The 21162-nt window shown below is 45.4% G+C and overlaps 2 protein-coding genes across 2 annotated transcripts; one reads left to right on the top strand and one right to left on the bottom strand.

The window, feature by feature from the left end:
- Positions 1-861: 861 nt before the first annotated feature.
- Positions 862-10242, top strand: LOC308149852 (interferon-induced protein 44-like; the record flags this gene model as incomplete). Its single annotated transcript, XM_080522736.1, has 7 exons — positions 862-1342; positions 1467-1521; positions 2025-2217; positions 2354-2506; positions 2652-2823; positions 7637-7737; positions 9929-10242. The coding sequence occupies 7 exons, from the start codon at positions 862-864 to the stop codon at positions 10115-10117; spliced, it is 1344 nt and encodes a 447-aa protein (XP_080378862.1). The 3' UTR covers positions 10118-10242.
- Positions 10243-13516: 3274 nt separating this feature from the next.
- LOC308149841 (microtubule-associated protein 1S-like) lies at positions 13517-20977 on the bottom strand (the record flags this gene model as incomplete). Its single annotated transcript, XM_080522727.1, has 10 exons — positions 13517-13672; positions 13975-14192; positions 14412-14598; positions 14778-17488; positions 17603-17689; positions 17804-18305; positions 18422-18559; positions 18868-18950; positions 20049-20150; positions 20818-20977. 10 exons carry the CDS (start codon positions 20975-20977, stop codon positions 13517-13519), a joined length of 4344 nt encoding a protein of 1447 aa, XP_080378853.1.
- Between the last annotated feature and the right edge of the window lie 185 nt (positions 20978-21162).

The following is a 21162-nucleotide window of genomic DNA, read 5'->3' as shown; positions in this document are numbered from 1 at the left end:
GACCAGAAATTCCCATTGACCGCCAGTCAAACTTCTACACTTCTATCACCCCAAAAAGGGGCGTGGACATTACGGGAGGGGAAAGTACCCGGATGCGTTGCTCTGATGAATACGATTATCTGACGTGACATTTGGGCGGTACCGAAAGTAGCCGAATTCAAAGTTTCGATTTCAACGAATCGCCGTAAGACCCCGTAGAAGACGAAGAAGAAGTAATCAAAGCAGGCGAGAATTCAGCAAGTACGTCAACGTGCACGAGGGTAAACGAAATACATTTTGCAAACGGTAAGAAGTGGTACATCATTTACAATATAGATCATCAAGTATGCATCCTCTTTGAGAATCTATATCCATGCTAGGACCAGGGGCTATTGGCAGTCTTATAACGTTATTTGGGTTCTTTTAAGAAACGTAAAACGTTGACAGGACAGTACCACCTACTACAAGAATAACAGGAATATTATCGGGAACATTAACAAACTATGAGAAGGCTATTCGATGTTTCAAGTCATCGGATTCAGATTTGCTCAGGTGTCTCTAGCGAGGCGATCGAGAGGTTGGGTGAAAGGTTGTGGTGATTTCCCACGATTGACGTGTACATTTGAGTTTCTGTTAGGGATTGGCTCTGATGTAGAGTAGATGTCATTATTATGGCGCAGGTAGTGGCCCCACAAATACCTATGTTCTCCCTGTCCTGATATACATTTAGTGGCAGTGGTGGCATAGTCCATTACTAAGGTCTCTCCGTTTCAGTTCGATGTGAACCATGAACCAACTAGGCTTACTAACTGAGCAGTGAGTGGATGTGTCTCTCCTACCTCTGTTGTCTCTCTGTTCCTTAGGTCCTTCCTTGGTGTCATTATGAGTGTGATCACCTCCAGACTATCAGGAGATCAGGAGAAGAAGCTGCTGTCTCTGTTTGGCCATGTCAGACTCTGCCTGCTCTACAAAGCCAGTGTCCATGGCTATGGCATTGCAGCTTTCCACCAGCGATGTGACAACCAGGGACCCTCTGTCATTGCTGCCTACAACATGTCTGGGTTCGTTTTTGGAGGTTACACCAGCAAGGACTATACTCAAGCCGCACAAGTGATCAACGACGATAAAGCCTTTCTCTACAGCATCAATGATGAGAGAGAAAATCCTCTCCATGTGAAAAGCACCGATGGCCAGTATGGTTTCACAGGTGGCAACACTGGTCCAAATTATGGTACCTTGATGTTCCTATATAATAACACACCCACGGTCCAATACCATGCAGCCATCACAAACTACGACTTTGATCCTGCAGAAATAGGGAATGACCTGCATCTGTCTGAGTGCGAGGTGTACAGAGTGGAGGGTGAGTGACAGACAGGAGAGATCATTGAGGCAAACCCTCTCTAGAAGGGCTAACCTTTCTTTAGTAAAGTGATATTTTCCCAGATCCTGTTGTGGATGTGTTGTTTTGTTTCAATCTCTGGTAGACTGTGGGGGCCTCCTGGAGATTCCCTGGAGAGATGTCAACTGGGAAAGTCAGAGGCAAGTTAAAGTTTCACAAGCTGGTTTGCGTAATAGCAATTCTGATACCTATGTGGTACTCAAATATATGTGCTGTGTGTGCTATTGTGTTTTGATTCATATCATTTATTACCGTGTTTGTTTTTATTACCTTGTTTGCTCTGAATTGACCGCTTGCAAGTAAGCATCTTTTAAGTAAGCATTTTCTTACTTGAACTTGCTACTTGGGCTACTGTTATTGTGATTCTGCATGGTTGAGTAATGAGTCAGTAATATTTGCCATTTAGCTGACGCTTTTATCCAAAGCGTCAGACTTACTGTACATTGCAGTGAGTATATTTTTCACTATGGTCCCAGCGGGAATTTAACCCACAACCTAAGCATTGTTAGCACCATGCTTTACTATCTGAGCCACAGAGGGCCATTAGACAGATTGTCTGTCCATCATTCACTATCTACCCACTGTAACCATTCTTTCCTCCACCCATCAGTTTGCTAATCTTATTCTGTATCATTAACAACAGAAGGAAGGAACTCATGGACTATGTCAGGAGTTATAAGCCTGAGATCAACTCAGTAAAGCAGGCTCGGGTTCTGTTGATTGGGCAAATTGGAGCTGGCAAGTCCAGCTTCTTCAACTCCATCAACTCCGTGTTCAGAGGGCATGTGACAGGCCAAGCGAACACTGGCAGTGCAGGCACTAGTCTGACCACTCAGGTACATAGCTAATGGTATGTGTGTCTGAGTGTGTGTCTGTGTGTTAGTGCTCTATGTGTGTTAGTGCTGTATGTGTGACGATATCAGCAACAGCCTCTCTACTGCAGTAGTTTGAGCACAAACCTCTTCTTTCCAGTTCCGTACCTACAGCATCAAGGATGGGCGGGGGGGCAAGCCCCTCCCTCTAGTGCTTTGTGACACCATGGGACTGGAAGAGGGTCCGAATGCTGGGCTGGATGTAGAGGACTTTGCCAGTATTATGAGGGGCAATATACCAGACCGATACAAGGTGAGGACTGGCCTTGAAGAGTTGGCCTCCTGCACAGGTTTAGTATCACCATTGCCCTAACCTCTTTAGAGAGGTTGCTTTTCCTTGAGAATTAGTATTTGGATGTTATCTTGAAGGTTGACATGCTTTTTTCCCACTCCCCCAGTTCAACCCGTCCATGTCTCTGCAGCCAGAGGATACTGGCTTCCATAAGGCTGCGGGTCTGAAGGACCGGATACACTGTGTGGTGTACGTGCTGGACTCCTCCAAGGTCAAACTGCTCTCAGCCAAGATGGTGGGGAAACTTGCTGCAATCCGCAAGAAGGTTAACACGATTGGTGGGTAAGACATTGATGGCATAACTGCTGTAATGTATCATCTGTAATAATATCTCTACATCTCTACTGCCTCCGATAACAGGACTGGTTACAAAGTGTGTGTGTGTGTGTGTGTGTGTGTGTGTGCAGGGCTCGACAGTGCGACTGTTTTGGTCGCATTTGCGAGTGAATATATTTCTGTGCGACTTGGAAATACATTCAATCGCACCAGTGCGATCAAAAAAAAAAAAAAAAAAAAAAAAAAAAACGGAACTACTGTCATGCGCAGTCAATCTTATGTTCGTTAATAAGATCACAGCGCATCTAAACCAATGCAATCCTTTGAAAACAGACACGTGACAGACACGTGACCCGCAAGTACAACAAGCGCGCATTTACATTTGAAAATCCTGTCAGAAAAAGACCGCTGTTAAAATGAATCCGATTACGGCATACTTTAGCGAGAAGGCTAATGTTAGCAGCGTTCCAGACAGAGAGGAGGTAGAGGGGGGTAGTGGAGTCAACATTACAGCTGGAGACGAGAGGGACGAAGAAGACAGAGACGGGGAAAGCGAGGATGAGAGCGCCCGGTCAGAAAGTGTGTCAGGGGAGGAGGAAGGTCATTATCCGCACGGTGATAATGGCGGTGCCACTGCCAACGCGAAGTCTGGTCTGACAAAAGTGACAAAGGTCTACAGGTACAGTGCCGAGTGGCAAACATCTTTCCCGTGGCTGTTGCTGAAGGAAGGGAAGATGTATTGCAAGTGGTGTGTCGCCCACATGAAGTTAGCTGGAAAGACCGTGTTTGTGTCAGGAGACGCACAGCTGAAACGCGACACAGTGAAAAAACATGGTCTGTCTCGCAAACATGTGAAATGCAGGGAAGCTTTCATGTCAGCTCAGAACAAGCCCCTTGAGAAAGCTGTTGTACGCCAGAAGGCTAGCTCCAGTGAGGAAATTAAAAGACAGCTCAAGTTAAAGTTTAACATCGCTTACTACGTGGCAAAAGAAGAGATCCCATTTATTAAATTCCACAAATTATTCGCCCTTCACAAGAAAAATGGCGTTGAATTAAATCCAACCTATAGTAATGACAAACGATGCGCTGACATGATCGGGCAGATAGCGGATGCCATGAGAGAAGACCTTGCTGTGAAGATCAATTCCGCACACTATCTCGCCGTACTGATAGACGGGGACATGGACATCACGAACACAGAGTGTGAGATTGTATATGTACGTCTTCTTGACAACGGGAAGCCTGTGAACCTTCTGGTGGGACAACAAGCCCTCGAACATGCCCATGCCATTGGTAAGTTTTTTTTTAATAGTCTTAATTTATGTAAGTTGTAATTAGTCTATTTGGTTTTGGAGACTATTGTGTTTTTCTAATTGTGTTTTTTTCAGTAAAGGGGTTCTGAAGGCCACAAAGGCTGCCTTTGCAGCTGTTTGTGAAGGTGATGGAGCGGCATGGATGCAGAAGTGTGTGTCGTTTGGTGCTGATGGGGCCGCAGTGAACATGGGCAGGCAGGGGGGGGTGATAGCCCATCTTCAGCGAGAGGCAGGGCCTCACATCATACCTATCCATTGTATGCCACACAGGTGAGTGTAAATGCATAACGCTACACTATACATAAATAATTACTACCTACTGTAAACTATAAATACTATGCACTAAATAAATAAGCCTATGATAACACTACCATATACATAAATACTGTACACTATAAATACTATACACTTAATAAATACTACACTTTAAATAAATACTCATGAACACAACCATTCATAGTTGCATTACAATCTCCATACTCTTAACCTTGAAAACATTTTTAATTAAGTGGCAACACATTTGTTTGAGTCTCTTGTGTTGGAAGAATATGTCTGCTTCTTACACAGATTGGAGCTTGCCATACTCACTCTACAGAAGACAGAGCCAAAGGTGTCGATAGTCTATGATCTCCTGCACCTCATCTGGAAGACCTACCACTACAGTGGAAAATCTAAACGAGAGCTCTGTGCTCTTGGACAGGAGCTTGGAGTGGATGTCCACAATCCCAGCAGTGTCAAGGTGTTGTATTTAATACTTATCTGGAATGTTGTTTTGTTATGGACATGATTCCGATGTTTTACCCTGTAAAACACTTAATAATAATTATTATTATTAAGGGAACTCGGTGGATCCCCCACATTCACCGGGCGCTGAAGGTATTCCTGCAGTATGGAGAGGGGAAGGACCTTGCCAGTGATCCTGATCAATACTCTGTGGTTCTCCAACATATGGAGCATCTGGCAGCCTCACAGTCCACTTCTGTGGAAGTGCAAGGACGGGCCAAAAAGGTCAGTTTTCTTGTGTTGACCACTATGAATAAATAAACTAAAGTTAGGCTTTAAAGAATAGGTTAAAAACGCAAACACTACTGTCATCAAGTTGTTAGATGGTTAAGTTTATTTTCAACAGCTAACCATTTTTTATCGTATCCATTTACTCAACTACTCAACAGATAAAGAAGGAAATGGAGACTACACTTTTCTGTGTATTCTGCCACTTTCTCTGTGACCTGTTTGGCCTGCTAGCCAGCCTCAGCCTCACACTGCAGAGGAACAGTTTAATCCTCCCCACAGCCACTTCAGAAATAAGAAAAACGTTAACCAAGCTTCAGGCACTCAAGACACAGCCAAAGGAAGGTGGCTTGTTTGAGAGAATCCTGGCCACATTCGCACAGCAGCAGGGAAATGAGATGAGATTCCAGGTTAGTTTAGGATAAGTCAGTGTTTGTGATGTCAGGGTTTAACATTGATCATCTTGAGGATTATGCTGGGTTGAGAGAGTTTGAGGATGAAATACTGCTATGGTCACAACCAAGATTTTGTGTGTGTGTGTGTGTGTGTCTTTTGAAGGGAATGACCCTGAAGGGGAACATGAACGGCCTCACACATCCACAGCTGAAGCGACATGTGGATGCTGCCATTGACATCAGCATGGATGCTATCAAAGCGAGGTATGGGCAACAAACACTAAAGGAGCTCTGTGCTCTCTTTTGTTTTTAAAAGCATCACACCAAGGTAAATCACAAATCGATTGTGTTGACATCGCAATAAATCTTCTTTTTTAGGTTTGGTAGTTTGGTGTCAGATGAGGGCGTCAAGTCTACGCTGGACTCTTTCAAAGTCTTCAACCCTGATGCCTGGCCAAAAGACCAAGCCAGCCTACTCACTTATGGAAATGAGAGCGTTGCAGATCTGGCAAGGCATTTCCATGAGCCTCTGACAGGGTAAGAATGCATTTTAAGACATTGCATTGACAGACGTGAGACACTAGTTGCATATGTGCTAACCCAATTGCTCTCTTCTATCCTTCAGAGTGGGGTGTGATATTCCTGCCCTGCAACAGGAATGGGAAGGGCTGAAAGTACTCGTAAGCGAGAACTTCAGCGACAAAAGCTATGCTGAGCTGTGGGAGGTTCTCCTCACAAAGGACCCCTATAAGAAAGACTACCAAGTAAGGCAAAGTAGATCCAGATAGCCCTACACTTAAACACATTCATGTTTATTGTATGTATGTTGTTTTTGAATAGTGAGAGGTGAGGGTTAAACATTTATTAAAAATGAAAATTGTTCTCCCCTTAGAACATACTGGAACTGGTCCAAATTATGTTGGTGCTCCCAATCTCGGCTGCCCAATGTGAGAGGGGGTTTTCAGCCCAGAACCGCATTAAAAGTGCAACCAGAAGTAGCCTGGCCGTTTCTACCACAGAAGACCTAATGCGAATCAGTTTGGAGGGGCCTCCGCTTGAGCAGTTTGATCCAAGTCCAGCGGTTGAAAGATGGCTTGATAGCTCTAAGCGGGCCAGGCGACCAGATTATCAAGACTGCTGGACCACAGACATTCTTAGCATTTAATTGCTCAGAATTTATGAATTTTATATGAAAGCCTGGGCTTAATTATTTATTTATTCATGAATCATTTATTAATAAATGAATATTCTTACTTCCCCTTTACATTGTGTGAGTCTCAATTTTTATTACGGCCAAGAGCCGGTTATGATAATTCTGATATGTTATGATTATGATCATTTGTTGTCGTCATACGAAAACTGCGCAATTTTCATTGTGCTACTGAAATTGTTGGTGTGCTACTAAATTTTTTGACATGGTAGCACAGTGCTACCTGGGGAAAAGGTAAGCGTCAAGCCCTGGTGTGTGTGTGTGTGTGTGTGTGTGTTTGTGTGTGTGGGAGAGGGGGGAGATGTAGCAGTGGTCGGCAGGCAAGAATGAGGCAGAGGCAAACGCACCCGGCCGGTGCAACATTTCTGGGATACTGAGATGTATACTGCAGTGTGAACGGTCGGCTGGTATTGGCATACTACTTTTGAATTTAGTAGGCAGTATGCAGTATATACAAGCTAATGCCATTTCGAACACAGCCAAAGTTGCACTTCTGTTATACCTGCTGGGGTGAGGCCAGTAGCTTAGCCAGAAAAAACAAGTGGGTGTGCACCTGAACAACTCGGTGTGTGTAGAGATAAACGTTTTTTGATGAAGTAGCACAGCTTGACTCGAGTATTCAGAGGTTAAATTGTTTACTAGTTTTGCGTGGTGTTCGCTGTCGCTGGTCGAAAAAATAATCCTTCTGCATCAGATTTTGGGTGTGTCAGCTGCCTCTTTTGGTGTGGTTATGCCAATGGTTGAGGCTACCCTTAACAAACCCAGCTCACTGCAGTTAGGTTGAGTTAGGGCTCTGGTCTAGGGAGAAGTAGGGAGAAACCAGCCATCCTCCAGAGCTGCCCTCCTAAATGCCACAGTGTCTTAATGAACGCTGTTCTCTTTGTAGGTGTGCCCCAGCTGGTTCTGCTGACCAAGGTGGATGAAGCCTGTCCCTTAGTGAGAAAGGATTTGAGGAACCTTTATGTCAGCCACTACATAGAGAAGATGGTGAGTGAGATGGCGAGGCGGCCCGCCTAAGGCTTTTTTCCCCCCACCTAAAACTTCTAGGAGAAATCACGCAAGAAAAAACTTTTTAAAAACGGTTACAAATGATCCATGCATTTATTGCTGCAATTCGGTCATCCCAGCAGCAGGTGTTGCTAGACTATCGTTAAGTTATATATGCAATACCAATGGAAGATTCATTTGTACGGAGCCCCTTATGGGACAGCTATGTTACCTTTCCAGCTTATTGGCCCCAAACCATAGTTGGGAGCGTACTGGTTACTTTAGACTAATTTAGCCAGGCTCATAGCTGGTAACTAACTGTAGCAGTCCGGACCGCTTTGCTAATAGCGAGACTTTTTGGTGACGTTCACAAACAGGAGCTTTATTTCCTTTGCGGCAGCAAAAAAATGTATCTCACACCACCAACAAAAAAAGCAACTCTGGCTTCTTTTGATTATTCTTTTGATAATGCAATAATCCTGAGTTACTATGAAGGAAAACTTTTTATTTATTTATTATTGTTAGTAGGTTGCAGCTGGTTGCAGCAGTATTGACAGACTTTATTTTATTTAAGAAAGACTGTTTGTTCAGTAAACCACAATAATAATTACAAACTAAAAATACTTTTTATTTTTTGTATGTTTTGTGATAATCTTACCCTGCTATACCGAAAACTTACGGAACCATGACTTAATACCGAGGTACGTACCGAACTGAAATGTTTTTGACCTGTTACACCCCTAGTTGTAGCAGTAATGGCGCTTTTCCATTGACCGGCTCGGCTCGGCACGGCTCGGCACACTTTTGAAAAGTTCCATATAGGAATCGTTCTCCACTATGCAGGAACGACCCGGGACTGTAGGAGGAGTTACGTGTCATAGGATTCCCCCCGCTATACAGATCAGCGGGGGGAAATGCGATTAGAATTATGTCAAAATGCAGCACTATGTGCACAGATCAGCCTTACAACATGTAACGTTAAGTGCCTGTTACTTGCCGCTTTCAGTTCTAGTAGACTAGTTTAGATCTCGCAACCAGGGAAATGCCGACATGTGTTAAAGCCCCGATTCTATTTTTATTTCTCCTGACACGTTGAGCACTGTGCTTTTTTTTGTTGGTGAAGTACCGTAATAAGCCTAAAAATGTTCAACTGTTCAAAAAGTGCAACTTCTCTGCTTTCAGAAACTGTTTGAATTTTTTAGATTGGGCATATAGTTCATGAATTACGATTGTTTGAAGGAACGCTGTAAAATCCTGTCTGCGCCGACAGCTCCGGTTTCGGAGCAAGACGCAAATCTATCGGCATTAGTCAAATACATGCTCACATCCAGTCATCCGCTCACTGCTCTCCATCAACGGGGGGAAAAGCGAGATGAACTCGCGAGTATCATGCTTCCTCCATTGAACGGAAAGTCCTATCTATTCCATTCAAAGTGTTTTAGCCTTCCCCCTTTCCACTGGTAATAAGGAATTGGCAAGAATAGATCGATATAAATAGATCAACATAATGCAGCACTATCATGCACAGATCAGCCTTAAAACATTTAACGTTAGATATATAACGGAGCGATGTATTTCTACGGAAAGGCTGACTGATGCGGGGCTCATACAATCTCTGCGTTTGTTATAGATACGAGTGCTCCGGTGTCTTGCTGGTAGTCAAATATATTTATTTATATATACAGCATATGGATGGTACGTGCCTGTTACCTGCCGCTTTCAGTTCTAGTAGTTTAGATCTCGCAACCAGGGAAACGCCGACATGTGTTAAAGGGAGCAAGATGCGAATCTACCGGCATTTGACTGCCGCTGGACTGACGAACAGCATAGGCACAGGACATCGCCATAATAGCGATTTTTTTGTTATGCTTGTTGTAAATAAAAGCTCTATGATGCATTGAAATGACATTAAACTAAGATAATACGATGGTTATCATAATTTCTCTAATCTTTATTAATAAGTTATTACAGAAACAGTAAGTGACATTTTCCGAGAGCGAAATCTGTTGTGGTATTTAAAGATGGCTGACCCGGGTCGGCCCTGTAGTGGAAAAGCGCCATAAGTGACACTTACAGTTATCCAACAGTCCTCCCTTTAAGAACCATACAATTACACCATTTTGTCAAGCTTTCACTGCTAAATCGGCTGTGTGTGTGTGTGTGTGTTTGTTTGTTTGTTTGTTTGTTACAGACCCGTGAGGTGAGTGCATGTCTTGGTGTGTCCGTGTCCTGTGTGCTCCCAGTGAAGAACTACAGCCAAGAGACAGAGCTGGACGTGAATACTGACATCCTCCTGCTCAGTGCTCTGGTCCAGGTGCTCCGCTTCACAGACAACTACTTTGATGATGTATATGAGGAGGTGCAGGGGCAGATGGACTAGGCGGTAGGAGATGATGATGTATATGAGGAGGTGCAGGGGCAGATGGACTAGGCGGTAGGAGAGTTGCTCAGTGGCTAGAAAATACTGGTGGTGAGTAGAAAGCTACAGGAACAGGAATTTGGTGAACTCCCATGTCTTAAAACATTTATTGTGATGGTTTTCCAATTCATCTAATCTACTAAAACAATATATAATTGGCAATTAAAGCATCAGTCTTTAAGTGAGCGAGAGTTGCTCACCGCTATCATGCGAGCACACAAAATTACAACTTGTCACATCATCAGTGTAGATACAAATACAAAGGCTTATTCGTTCTGAATTGAGGGTTAAGGTAAGGTTTAGGTTAGAAGGTTCAGGTTAGGTGTTGTGGTTAGAAAGAACAGTATTTCATTATTAGTGACAAACTAGACAATCAAGTTCCTCTTCATGCTCTCTGTCAACCAGAAAATAAAGATTAAAAAACAACCTCTTTATCTTTACCAACTTATCTCTAGTAAAATGTAGTTATCTGCTATGTTTATATATTTTGTTTATATATACTGTATATATGTTTATATATATATATATCTGTACGTGAAGGATGAAGTTGCCTCTAAACACTGATCTAAGTTCAGTTTAAAATGTTCTAACCGTAACCCATTTTTTACAGTTGAGGTTAAGCTTGGTGGATAAGATGATTATAGATCTGTATCTAAAAGGCAACTTCTACCTGGAGTTTTGTTAGTTGTTAGTGTGGAAGAATGAATGTCAGTCTTCACATGGGTTCAATAGTGTGATGAAGCAAACTTCTTTAAATAACACATTGCAATGAGGAGAGACAAATCCATCAGCGCAGAGACAATGGCCTGCAGAGTGATGTGATTCTCTCAGCCGGTCTCAATTCCAACAGCACACTTAATGGCAGGACACAAACCATAATTCAGATAAGGGTGCAGCTGCTCAAGGACAGTTTCAAGGATGAGTTACTTTCTCACCGTATTCCACCGGGCACTGCTCCACAGACAGAGAGGCCCTGCTCCATGAGTTACAATAGCTGAGGTCAACATAGTATTCACCTTAGTCATGGAAGGGGAGAGTAATTAGTGAGGTAGTACATACAAATAATAAGAAGTGATTATATTCATTCATTTACTTCCACATTAGCTTCACCCAAGTTCTCCAAAGCTTTTCTGTTTTCTTTATGCTGAGATACATTCCATCAAGCTGTTTTATGTTTGGGACGGTGTGCTAAATGGCTAAATACAACCAAAGACAAAATGTTGAGTTGGACCGTTGCTGCTTATGCAAAGGATGTTCCCCTGCATATTGTATGACTAATGCTTTGCCTGTCCTACTGCAGAATTACTACTGTACTTGTTTTCCTTGTTTCAATGTACAGTTTTACATGAATAAAGAATCATTAGCTACATTTCTTTTTTTCTAATTTTGTAATAACAATTCTATGTTTGTGATAGTGTGCTTGCATACATGCCAAGTATCTTAACCCTGCTTCAGTAAGTAACCTACTATCCATGACAAACACACACACACACACACACAGTCTATAGGTGGGTGTTATAAAAAAGACACTGTTCAGAGGAATATTGCATGCCTTGATTGCGCTCACATGATATATACTGCTTATATTGATTAAAGGACATTTGATAGGGCCATTGTTACTGAGTAAATTGTTGGGGTGGGGACAAAAGCCGGACACAGAGCCAAACATGTTTTGCAAGATACGTGTAGGTGCAAGGAGATAGCGAGGGCTATTGTCTGGTGCCTTGTACCCCCACCACAAGACCACCACAGGCCCAACCACACAACCTGTTTGAACTGTTTGTGACCTGACATGTTTTCCCTCCCCAATAAAAGGGGAACTCTGAAGCTGCGTCTTCGGACTTTGCTGGGCCTGGACTTTATTTCTTGAACCTCATCTCTAAAGAGCCTAATCTGCAGAGTGGCTAACCCTATACGTAAACCACATGGGATACTACTCTTCTACTACCCATGGCAAACATACACACAGCCAAGTGATGCACATGTTTATTTATTTCATTAACCCCCAAAACACAATGAAAGTGTCATACAAACAATACATAGAGATACTGAAAAGTGAAATGTTGCATTTTCCCTTAGGCTACTCATCCTGGAACTGATGCATCTATATGTCTCAGCTTACTCCATTACAGTCTCCCTATAGCATTCTCAGTGTTCTCTATAGGCTGCCTCTCCTCATGAATATCATGAATGAAACATACATGCATGGCACATGAGATCATAAGCACAGTTCGTTTGGCTACTACATATGGGCCCCAGTTACTACTTTACTATGAGTAGTCCCATGACTACTGATCTGGGTTCCTCTCCTATACCCAAACTCCCAACCGTATCCATTATAAGTCGAACAGGAGACCTGACGTGAGGCCTGTTGCTTTGGGGATATAAACAGTTGACGATGCACAGTGTTGAGGGCCACAGAGATCATGATGAGATATATGAAGTTGTCCCTAAAAGCTAATCTAACATCAGTTTCTGTGCTTTCCATTTAATGTATTATGTATTGAGGAAGGTTAAACTCTCATATCAGATTCTAACTACACTAAGGTTGTGAAAGGAGATCAGCTGATTCTAGATCTGTGTGTAGGGGGAAACTTCTACATAGAAAACAGAACTGTGTTCTATCTGAATGTTCCATCTAGAGGTTCAATCATGCTCTCGGGTGTGCATGGTATGACCACCGCTGTGTTGAAAGGCAAAAACAATAGCACACAAAACCAGACTACAAGCAGTAATGTACAGTACACATGCCATATTAGACACAATACACACAACACTCTTTAGAGACTCTTTCGGGAGAGATGATAGGAGAGACATTGGTGGGCAGAACATGCTGTTGCGTTTGGCTAAATAAGACACATTTAGGCACCTCTACAATCAATTGCAAGCAAGATATCAGAGAAGCTAGATAATCAACATTACTATTGATGTGCCCAATTAATAAACATTCAGCTCATTGATGTTTGACAGTCATAAGCCTGCTGTGAATTAAATATGACTGTACATGAGTCATATTTATACAGATATGATGTAAGTAAATGAGACAGAGAAGCACATTGGCAAAGCAATTATCACCAATTACCCCTGTTGTTGAAAGTATAATCAGTTTTACAATCATAACCATCACTTAAATATAGGACATAATTCTAGTAATATATATACTGTGAGTGAAATATACAATACAACAAAATAAAATAAATCTCCCTCTGAACACTCACTTCTGCATACAACTTTAACATCAAACACTGAGCATTTCAAAACGAGGTGCCTCTCTCTTCTCTCTCTCTCTCTCTCTCTCTCTCTCTCTCTCTCTCTCTCTCTCTCTCTCTCTCTCTCTCTCTCTCTCTCTCTCTCTCTCTCTCAGAACTCTATCTTGCAAGCAGGGAAGGTTTCATCTTGCATAGCTACGGTGCTGTTGGAGCCCAGCACACTGATGTCGAGCTCCCCCTGTCTGTCCAGGGTCTGCTGATACCACTCCTGCATCGCTGCAGACTCATAGGTAGGAATGACTGTCACCTAGAGGGAGATAGGGAGAGCAGGGAGGAGGAGAGGCCGTGAGAGCGTGAAGAGAGAGGGATGAGAGAGGTGACGATGAAGACAAAGGAGTTGGGTAAAGCAGAAATTGATAGGCACCCAGACTACAAAATTATCTGAATGTTTTTGTCGTTTGGTGACAATATGGGTGATCAGTTCTGTGGCTGTGTGTCGAACTGAACTGAACTAAACATTGTGTGTGTGTGTGTGTGTGTGTGTGTGTGTGTGGTGTGTGGTGTATGTGGTTTGTGTATGTGTGTCTGTGTGTGTAGTTTGTCTCTAACCTGCACTGCGTCAGACCAGGTAGCCTTTCCCTCCAACAATGCATCGAGCATACGCCTCATATGCCCCTCCCTCTTTGGGCTGTCCCCACTGATGATGTAACAGGCAGAGCGAATGCGCCTGAAGAACTCCACATCGACTGTAGGGGAGGCGGGGTCAGAGGGGAGGTAGGCCAGGTCCACATACACACTGACATCACCAACAGAACCAGCCTTCCCACCTATCAGAAAGATGGACACAGGAAGTGTTGCTAAGACAACGTATAAATGGAGACGGTTCATAGCCCAAGTGTCTCCAAAGCAGTGTTATTTACAGATAAGTCCAGTATTGTTACATCACCTATGAGAGAGAGGGGCAACATTTCACATTAAGTGTCGCTAATACAATGTATTATTGGTTATTACATCAGATTCAGCATTATAACTACTTCAACAGTTACCTGTGGAGGATGAGGACTTGGCTAAACCTGTCTTAAGGCTGGAGGAGAAGGTCCGAGGGGCCGAGTGGGTATCCAGGCTGGTGCTACTTCTCACCCCCCTGGTGGCTCCACTCTGACCCCCCATCCTGGGTCTCCCTGTCTGGGTGGGACCACCAGCCGAGCCTGGTCTCTGTGACACCTCTGATGCCTGTCAGGGCAAGAAGAACTTAACACTATTGACATGATCCCAACATGACATGATACACTATTTGTTATTTATTGTATAGATTCTTTAATTGTAAAACTATCAATGCCCTAGTTTTTACTGTTTTATATATATATTCACATTATTGATGTGAATGAAATGAACTTGAACATGAAACTCACCCCCTGCATCTTCTTCACTCGTATCCCAGTAGCCTTTGAACCCTTCCCATGAGCCTCAGCGTCAGGGTGAGGTATGGGCATGCAGGAGCCAGGCTGGGGGGGCAGAGGGGGGGCATCCTTCAGAGGGGCAGGGGGTGGGTCTTGAGGGAGTGTGTGGTGGGTTAGAGGGTCATGGAGAGAATTTGCCTGGTCGCTACAGGACTCCTCATCATCAGAGTCCAGAGCTCCGTCTGCTGTCGTGGAGGGGCAGTCCTCCGTGCCAGGGTGGGCATTCGATTCGCTGGCTGAGGTGTCCCTGTTTTTGCTGACGTGGCGACCATCCACTTCCTGGGAATGGTCGCTGTCATCCGATAGGTCGTGGAGACTGGCTTTGACTGACCCAGATGATAGTGGGTTAGCCAATAGCTGAAGCTCCTGAGGGCTAGAGCCCGGAGGTTTGAAATGTTTGAACTCGCAGGGCGAGACCAGGCATAGGTCCACATCATGAGGTGGCGACTCAAAATGAAGGGTGTTGGGACCTGGTGGGTGCCCCATCTCTGAGCCCTCCACCACTAGTGCCCTATGAGGCTTCTTCAGAGACAACGTCATCCCCACTCTGAAGTCTGAGTCCACAAAATGGTTCCCGTTGGAATTGGACTGATGATCAGAGTTCTCCCCCTCCCTCTGGCTCGCAGTCATTGGGCCCTGCTCAAAGGACATGGACAGAGACTCATCCACTTCGGTAGACTGGGGGGAGCCGACCTCAGCTGGCAGTGAGTGAGTTGTGGTAGTGGTGACCGAGGGAGAGACATCAGGAAGCCCCTCCTTCAAGGGACCCAGGGAGAGGAAACTCAAATGTTTATCTCTGGAGGCGGATGTGTGGCTGTGGCTCTCCAGGGTGCTTTTGGGGCCACACGACTGCCCCTCGCACTGCCTGTATGACCCCAGTGGCTGGTTATCTGTTGTTCCCAAGCCGGCGATCTTGCTGTTGACCTTTTCCCTACAGACCCACACGTCATCTGGGGACAAGCCATAGGGTGTGTGGCCTGCACTGTTGGCCCGAGACTGGGGGGAGGCCGACTCCACAGTCTCCTCTTCAGCACTGGGTGGACACTGGTCTTCTGGGGTGGGCCGAGAGGAGGGGCTCTCCCTAAGCTGAGCTCCATCCAGGAGGGTGTACTCTGTAGGGGTCAGGTCCAAGTGGACGCTTCTCTCACTCTTGGCGGTCTTTGTCAAAGGAGAGGGGAACCCTACAGCTTTGACTGGGTGGTCTGGGGTGTCATTATAGAAGAGTGTCTCTTGGCCATCCAGGGTTTCATCCTGGTCTCCAGTCTCAGCCCCAACTTCTACATCAGCCCTTTCCCTAGTCATAGTTCTCGCTCCATCCTCATCCCTCTCTCCATCCCCATCTTCTGTTCCCTGGGCTGCCTTTCCACACTCTGTTATCTCTGGGGAGACACTGTCCATCTCTTTACCTTCACCTCTATCACTCCCTTCCTTTCTCGCCTCACCACTCTTCTCGTCTTCAGCTAGCAACACTTCCTGTGTCTCCTCTCTCTCAGTTTCCTGTCTGAGCCTGAGAAACTCAGCCGTCATGTCCTCAGGAGTGGACATCTTGGATCCACTGGGATTCTCCTCTGACTCTTTATCCACCATTGGATTCCTTTCCTCCTTATCAGTTGTCACTGTCGTTACACTTTCAGTCACAGAACCTGTGTTAGTGTTAGCTGAGTGGTTCTTTAGAGGCCCTGTGCGTCCATTGGACTTCTTAGCATCTAAGTTAGCCTCCGTCTTGATCTCCTTCCCCGATTGTTTGCTTGTTCTCTTACCCCCGGTTTTGACATCATTTTTAACCCCCTTTTTGGCCTGGCTTTTATTTCCATTCTTTGGTTTCGAAAGGAGCAACTCCTTTTTCACTGGTTCTTTTCTCTTCGGTCCATTCTCCTCTCTCTTTCCAGTTGATATCATCCTCTCTTCCTTTTTCACATCCCTCTGTCCTTTCTTTGCGGAAGCCTTGTCTGGGGCCACTGCTCTCTGCTTCACACCTACCTCCCTCAGTCTGATTTTATCCCCCTCTTTCTTCCCTTCCTCTCTCTGCCCATTCCCATTTATCATTTTACTCTTCTCCTTTACCGTTCCCTCCTTTTTTCCCTCCTCTATGCTCCCTCTCTCTCGCCCACTCCCAGACTTGGTTGCTGTCTCCTTCCCCACAGACCTCCCACTGTCCTGGCTCTCTGTTTGCCTGGGTCCCCCCTCTTCCTCCCCCCACCCCTTCAAGTCCTCAGCAGTCACCGTGGGTTTCTGGAGGAAGGCCAGACCATTCAGCCGTTCCAGCCCATCCAGGAGCTTCCCCTGTGGGGTGGCACCTGGGAACAACACCCTGACCACTTTCTCCTGGGGGCAGGCTGGTAGCCACACCAGCAAGGCACATACCGACGTCAGGGACGTCGCAGGGAGGCTGGATGGGAGAGACTGGGTCTGCGTCTGGGTTTGGGTCTGGGTTGTGGAGGCATCAGGCCAGTCCTGCATGAGAGGCTGGTAGTCCTGGCTCTGTTTGGTTGGGTTGAGGACATACAGCTCCAGTCGTCCCACACCCATCTTCTGGAACAGGGTGAGGGGCTCGATGGAGGCTCCCCGCGGCCGGAACAGAGGCTGTGGCAATACATTCAACTTCTTTAAGAGCTGTACAGTCTGAGCTGCCTGGTCTCTGCTCCTCAAGACGCTATCAGAGCCTGGAATGAGATGAAGAAGGATGAGACACTCATGTCCTAAGAAAGATTAGGGGCAATTTCAATTTGCATGCAATTTTTATTACATGGCTGACTGATCTTTCATTCTAGGCTTACATGGCTGTAGTTCCATCAGTAGCCTGATGGGGGCGTTGAAGAACACCACCCCCAATTCTGGAGAGATCAGCCTCTTAGCCAAGTCATCTAGAGTGAGAGAGTGAGAGAGAGAGAGATAGAGGGAGCAAGCAAAAAAGAGAATTACATAACACCACTATACCTCATCAATATAATCCCCATGGTGATTATCATGATCATTACCTTTGACCTCTAAACCCATGTCCAGCTCGGCAACTTTCCTGGCCAGTAGGGCATTGACCCCAGGGAGGTTCTCTGTGCCAGCATGGGTCAGCAGAACCGCATCCACCCGGTCCAGGTGCCGGACCAGCTTCCAGAAACAGGACTGGGATTCCGACCCTCCGTCCACCAACATTGTGAACCCGTTTACGGCAAAGAAGGCACAGTCTCCTCGACCGGCAGGGAACACATAGCAGCAGGGTCGGGAGAGCTTCAGGAAGCCCACGGTACCAGGGGGTGGGAGCAGGTCGAAGGGGGACAAGGGGGAGAGGGAGTTAGAGAGGAGGGAGGTGAGCTCCCCCAGGGTGTCCATGACAGGGCGCACTGTCGGGGGGTTGATGTAGAGAGTCAGGGAGGTCTGGAGAGGCTGGTTCTCCAGGAGGGGTCTCCACTGGCCTGTGTTTGGGCAGCTCAGGGTTAGGCTGGGTTTGGATGTTGGGACAGTGGCGTTCTGTTGATCTACCAACTGGGAAACGGAAGATAAGAGTATAGTTAATAATGTGCCCAGACATATGAAGTGTGTGTGTGTGTGTGTGTGTGTGTGTGTGTGTGTGTGTGTGTGCATACGTGTATTTGTTTTACCTGCTCTGTGAGTATGTGTGTGAGGTGATGTGGGGAGAACAGGCCTTTGTCCAGCAGCAGGTCTCCACTCCCCTCCAAACTCTGCCCAGCCAGGACAAGAAGCTTTTTTCCCGATGGGCTCGTTAGCAACCCACACACCTACCAGGAGAGAGATCAGGACAGAGATCAGTACTGATCAGGAGAGAGTGTCAATCATTAGTGAAGTGCACCTATCACTCAAAGCAACCTTTTGCATACATTGGCCATATACTGTAAAAAATTATAAAATTAAAATAAAAATAATTACAGTAGTAGTAGCTGGGTCAGCAGTGAACAACTGACACCATTTTGCAAAACAACAAATTATGGCATTTGAAAACCAACAGCACTATGTTAAGTGTAGTGTACTGTAGTGTAGTGTCAGTGTACAATGACTGGATGGTGTAGGAGGCCCCATAGACCCTCACCTCAGAGTAGACACGCTCCTGAGATGATCTGATCAACACCTGAGTATCAAACACTCCTGAACTATACCATAGACACTTCTGACCTAAAAGGAGAGACGAGGGAGCGAGAGGGAGGGGAGCAGAGAAAGGGGGAGGGGCAGAGAGAGAGAGAACAGAGTGAGAGAAAGGGAGGAGAGAGAGAGAGGGGGAGACAGACAGACAGACAGACACACAGACAGACACACAGACAGACATGGAGAGAAATGGAGAAAGTGGCTGTTTAGGAGGTGGGAAACAATTACACAAATGAAAGCAAACCAGTGGAAGGTGGAGTGTATATATACAATCACTTTCTCCATTTCTCTCCATGTCTGTCTGTGTGTACTACACATAAAGCTTGGGAAGACCGGAGGAACCTCAAAACAAACAAGAGAGAAAAGCCATTTGAGTGCTCAGCCCATTGATTACCTTTCCGATGAAAGAGAGGGAAAAGAGTGGAAACGCTGACTCAGAGGGCTTGATTGAGACTGGTTTGCCAAGCGTCGCCCATCTGGGGTGGAAATCCAATCTACAGCATCAAAGGCTAGTTGGATGAATGTCTATAGAAGCCATTAGAGACAGAGATTCTCTCCCAGCATCCATTCAGCATGTAACATAAGTCTCTCTCTCTCTCTCTCTCTCTCTCTCTCTCTCTCTATCACAGGAGGATATCAACCTAGAATTGGAACACATTCAAATTCCAAAATGCATTCGAATTCATTCATCTAATCCAATAGATAAAAAATAAAAAAAAGTCCTCCTGAATTGCTCTCCGAGAGCGATAGCAGCCTGGTCTTCAGTAGTCAGCTGTATAATGGTGTTGTTTTTTGGCTGCTTGGTTCCCCTGTCCCCCAGAGTAGCCAGAGTCCCCTGAGTGTACACACACACACACACACACACACACACACACACACACACACACGCACACACCAGAGGGGTAGAGAGAGAGAGCTTACAACTACTGAGTTGCTCTATTGTTCGCAATCCTAAGGTCCGCCCCTATTTAACAATTAGCTTAAAGCCGCTCCACCTTTTCCTTTCCTTCCTTCCTTCCTTCCTGAATCCTAGACCTAGCAGGTCACCATGGCAACCAGCAATCTCAATACAAAACAGGGTCAAAGAGCCAGGGGAGAGACACACACACACACACGCACACAGCTCACCTGTGCCCTTTTTTGAGATGGAGTTAGAGTGATGTTTGAGGAACTCTCGGAGATGGAGGTCCAGGTTACATGATGTCAGGTCCACATCCCATGAACACACACCTAGAAAGACATAACACAGTCAAAGATACACACCACTGAAACTAAGTACCTACAAACACCTGGAGGGGGCTTGAGAAATCTGAAAGACAGAATGACTGACTGACAGACAGACAGACAGACAGACAGACAGACAGACAGACAGACAGACAGACAGACAGACAGACAGACAGACAGAGACAGACAGACAGACAGACAGAATGCCTAGCCTCAGTCATAGGGTGTTATTCACTCCACCTCTTATAGCTCCCTACCTGGTAGTTAATGTGACAAATTGACAATCACTCAACAGTGCACATACTGTAGATCATTTCACAACATGACAGAGAGCATTCATAATAAATGTAATATCGCCCACTTCAGTCTTTACAATAATATTCTCTCTCTCTTCCTCTACTTGTTCATTTTCATTAGCAATAAGCCTGACCCAATGTGGACTGCATGTTACTATTTGTCATGCATTACATTGCATCCATCACGATACAACAACAACAACAACACTGCGGACCAAGAAATTAAAAATATTTATACAATTCTGATTTACTGTGGTGAATCGCCTAAATTCGGAGTGTAGCTACACTACAGATGCTGCTGGTCCAGGATCAGCTCTTAGAATGTGAGAGCCCCAGTGTTGTAATAACGTCGGTGTGTAGGCAGGCTAGTAGCCTACCTCTCTCGATCTCCCGAGCGACATGTTCCGCCTGATTCGAGACACTGATCTGTCCGATGATGATGAGGAGGGAATATTTGTGATCGCAGTCGGGGTGTGTGGCCGCAGAATGGCTCTGCTCCCGCTGCGTCTCCCTCTCACTCACCCGACTGGACGCCATATTGGGATGCTTGCTTATATGATGTCATCGGAATAGCAGATAGAGGGCTGTTGCGAAGGGGCGGAAACCACTCCTGGAATGTGATTGAGCCCGAGCCGCTCTTTATATTATAGGGTTACATGATGAGAGAGAGAGAGAAAACTCCGATTGTATATGGTGATAGTGAAATAGCAAGATTGTTGAAT

This window comes from Nansenia antarctica, assembly GCF_963989245.1.
Source record: "Nansenia antarctica genome assembly, chromosome: 1".
Lineage (NCBI taxonomy): Eukaryota > Metazoa > Chordata > Actinopteri > Argentiniformes > Microstomatidae > Nansenia > Nansenia antarctica.
The sequence above is the reverse complement of the archived record's forward strand: the minus strand, read 5'-3'. Positions and strand labels throughout refer to the sequence as shown.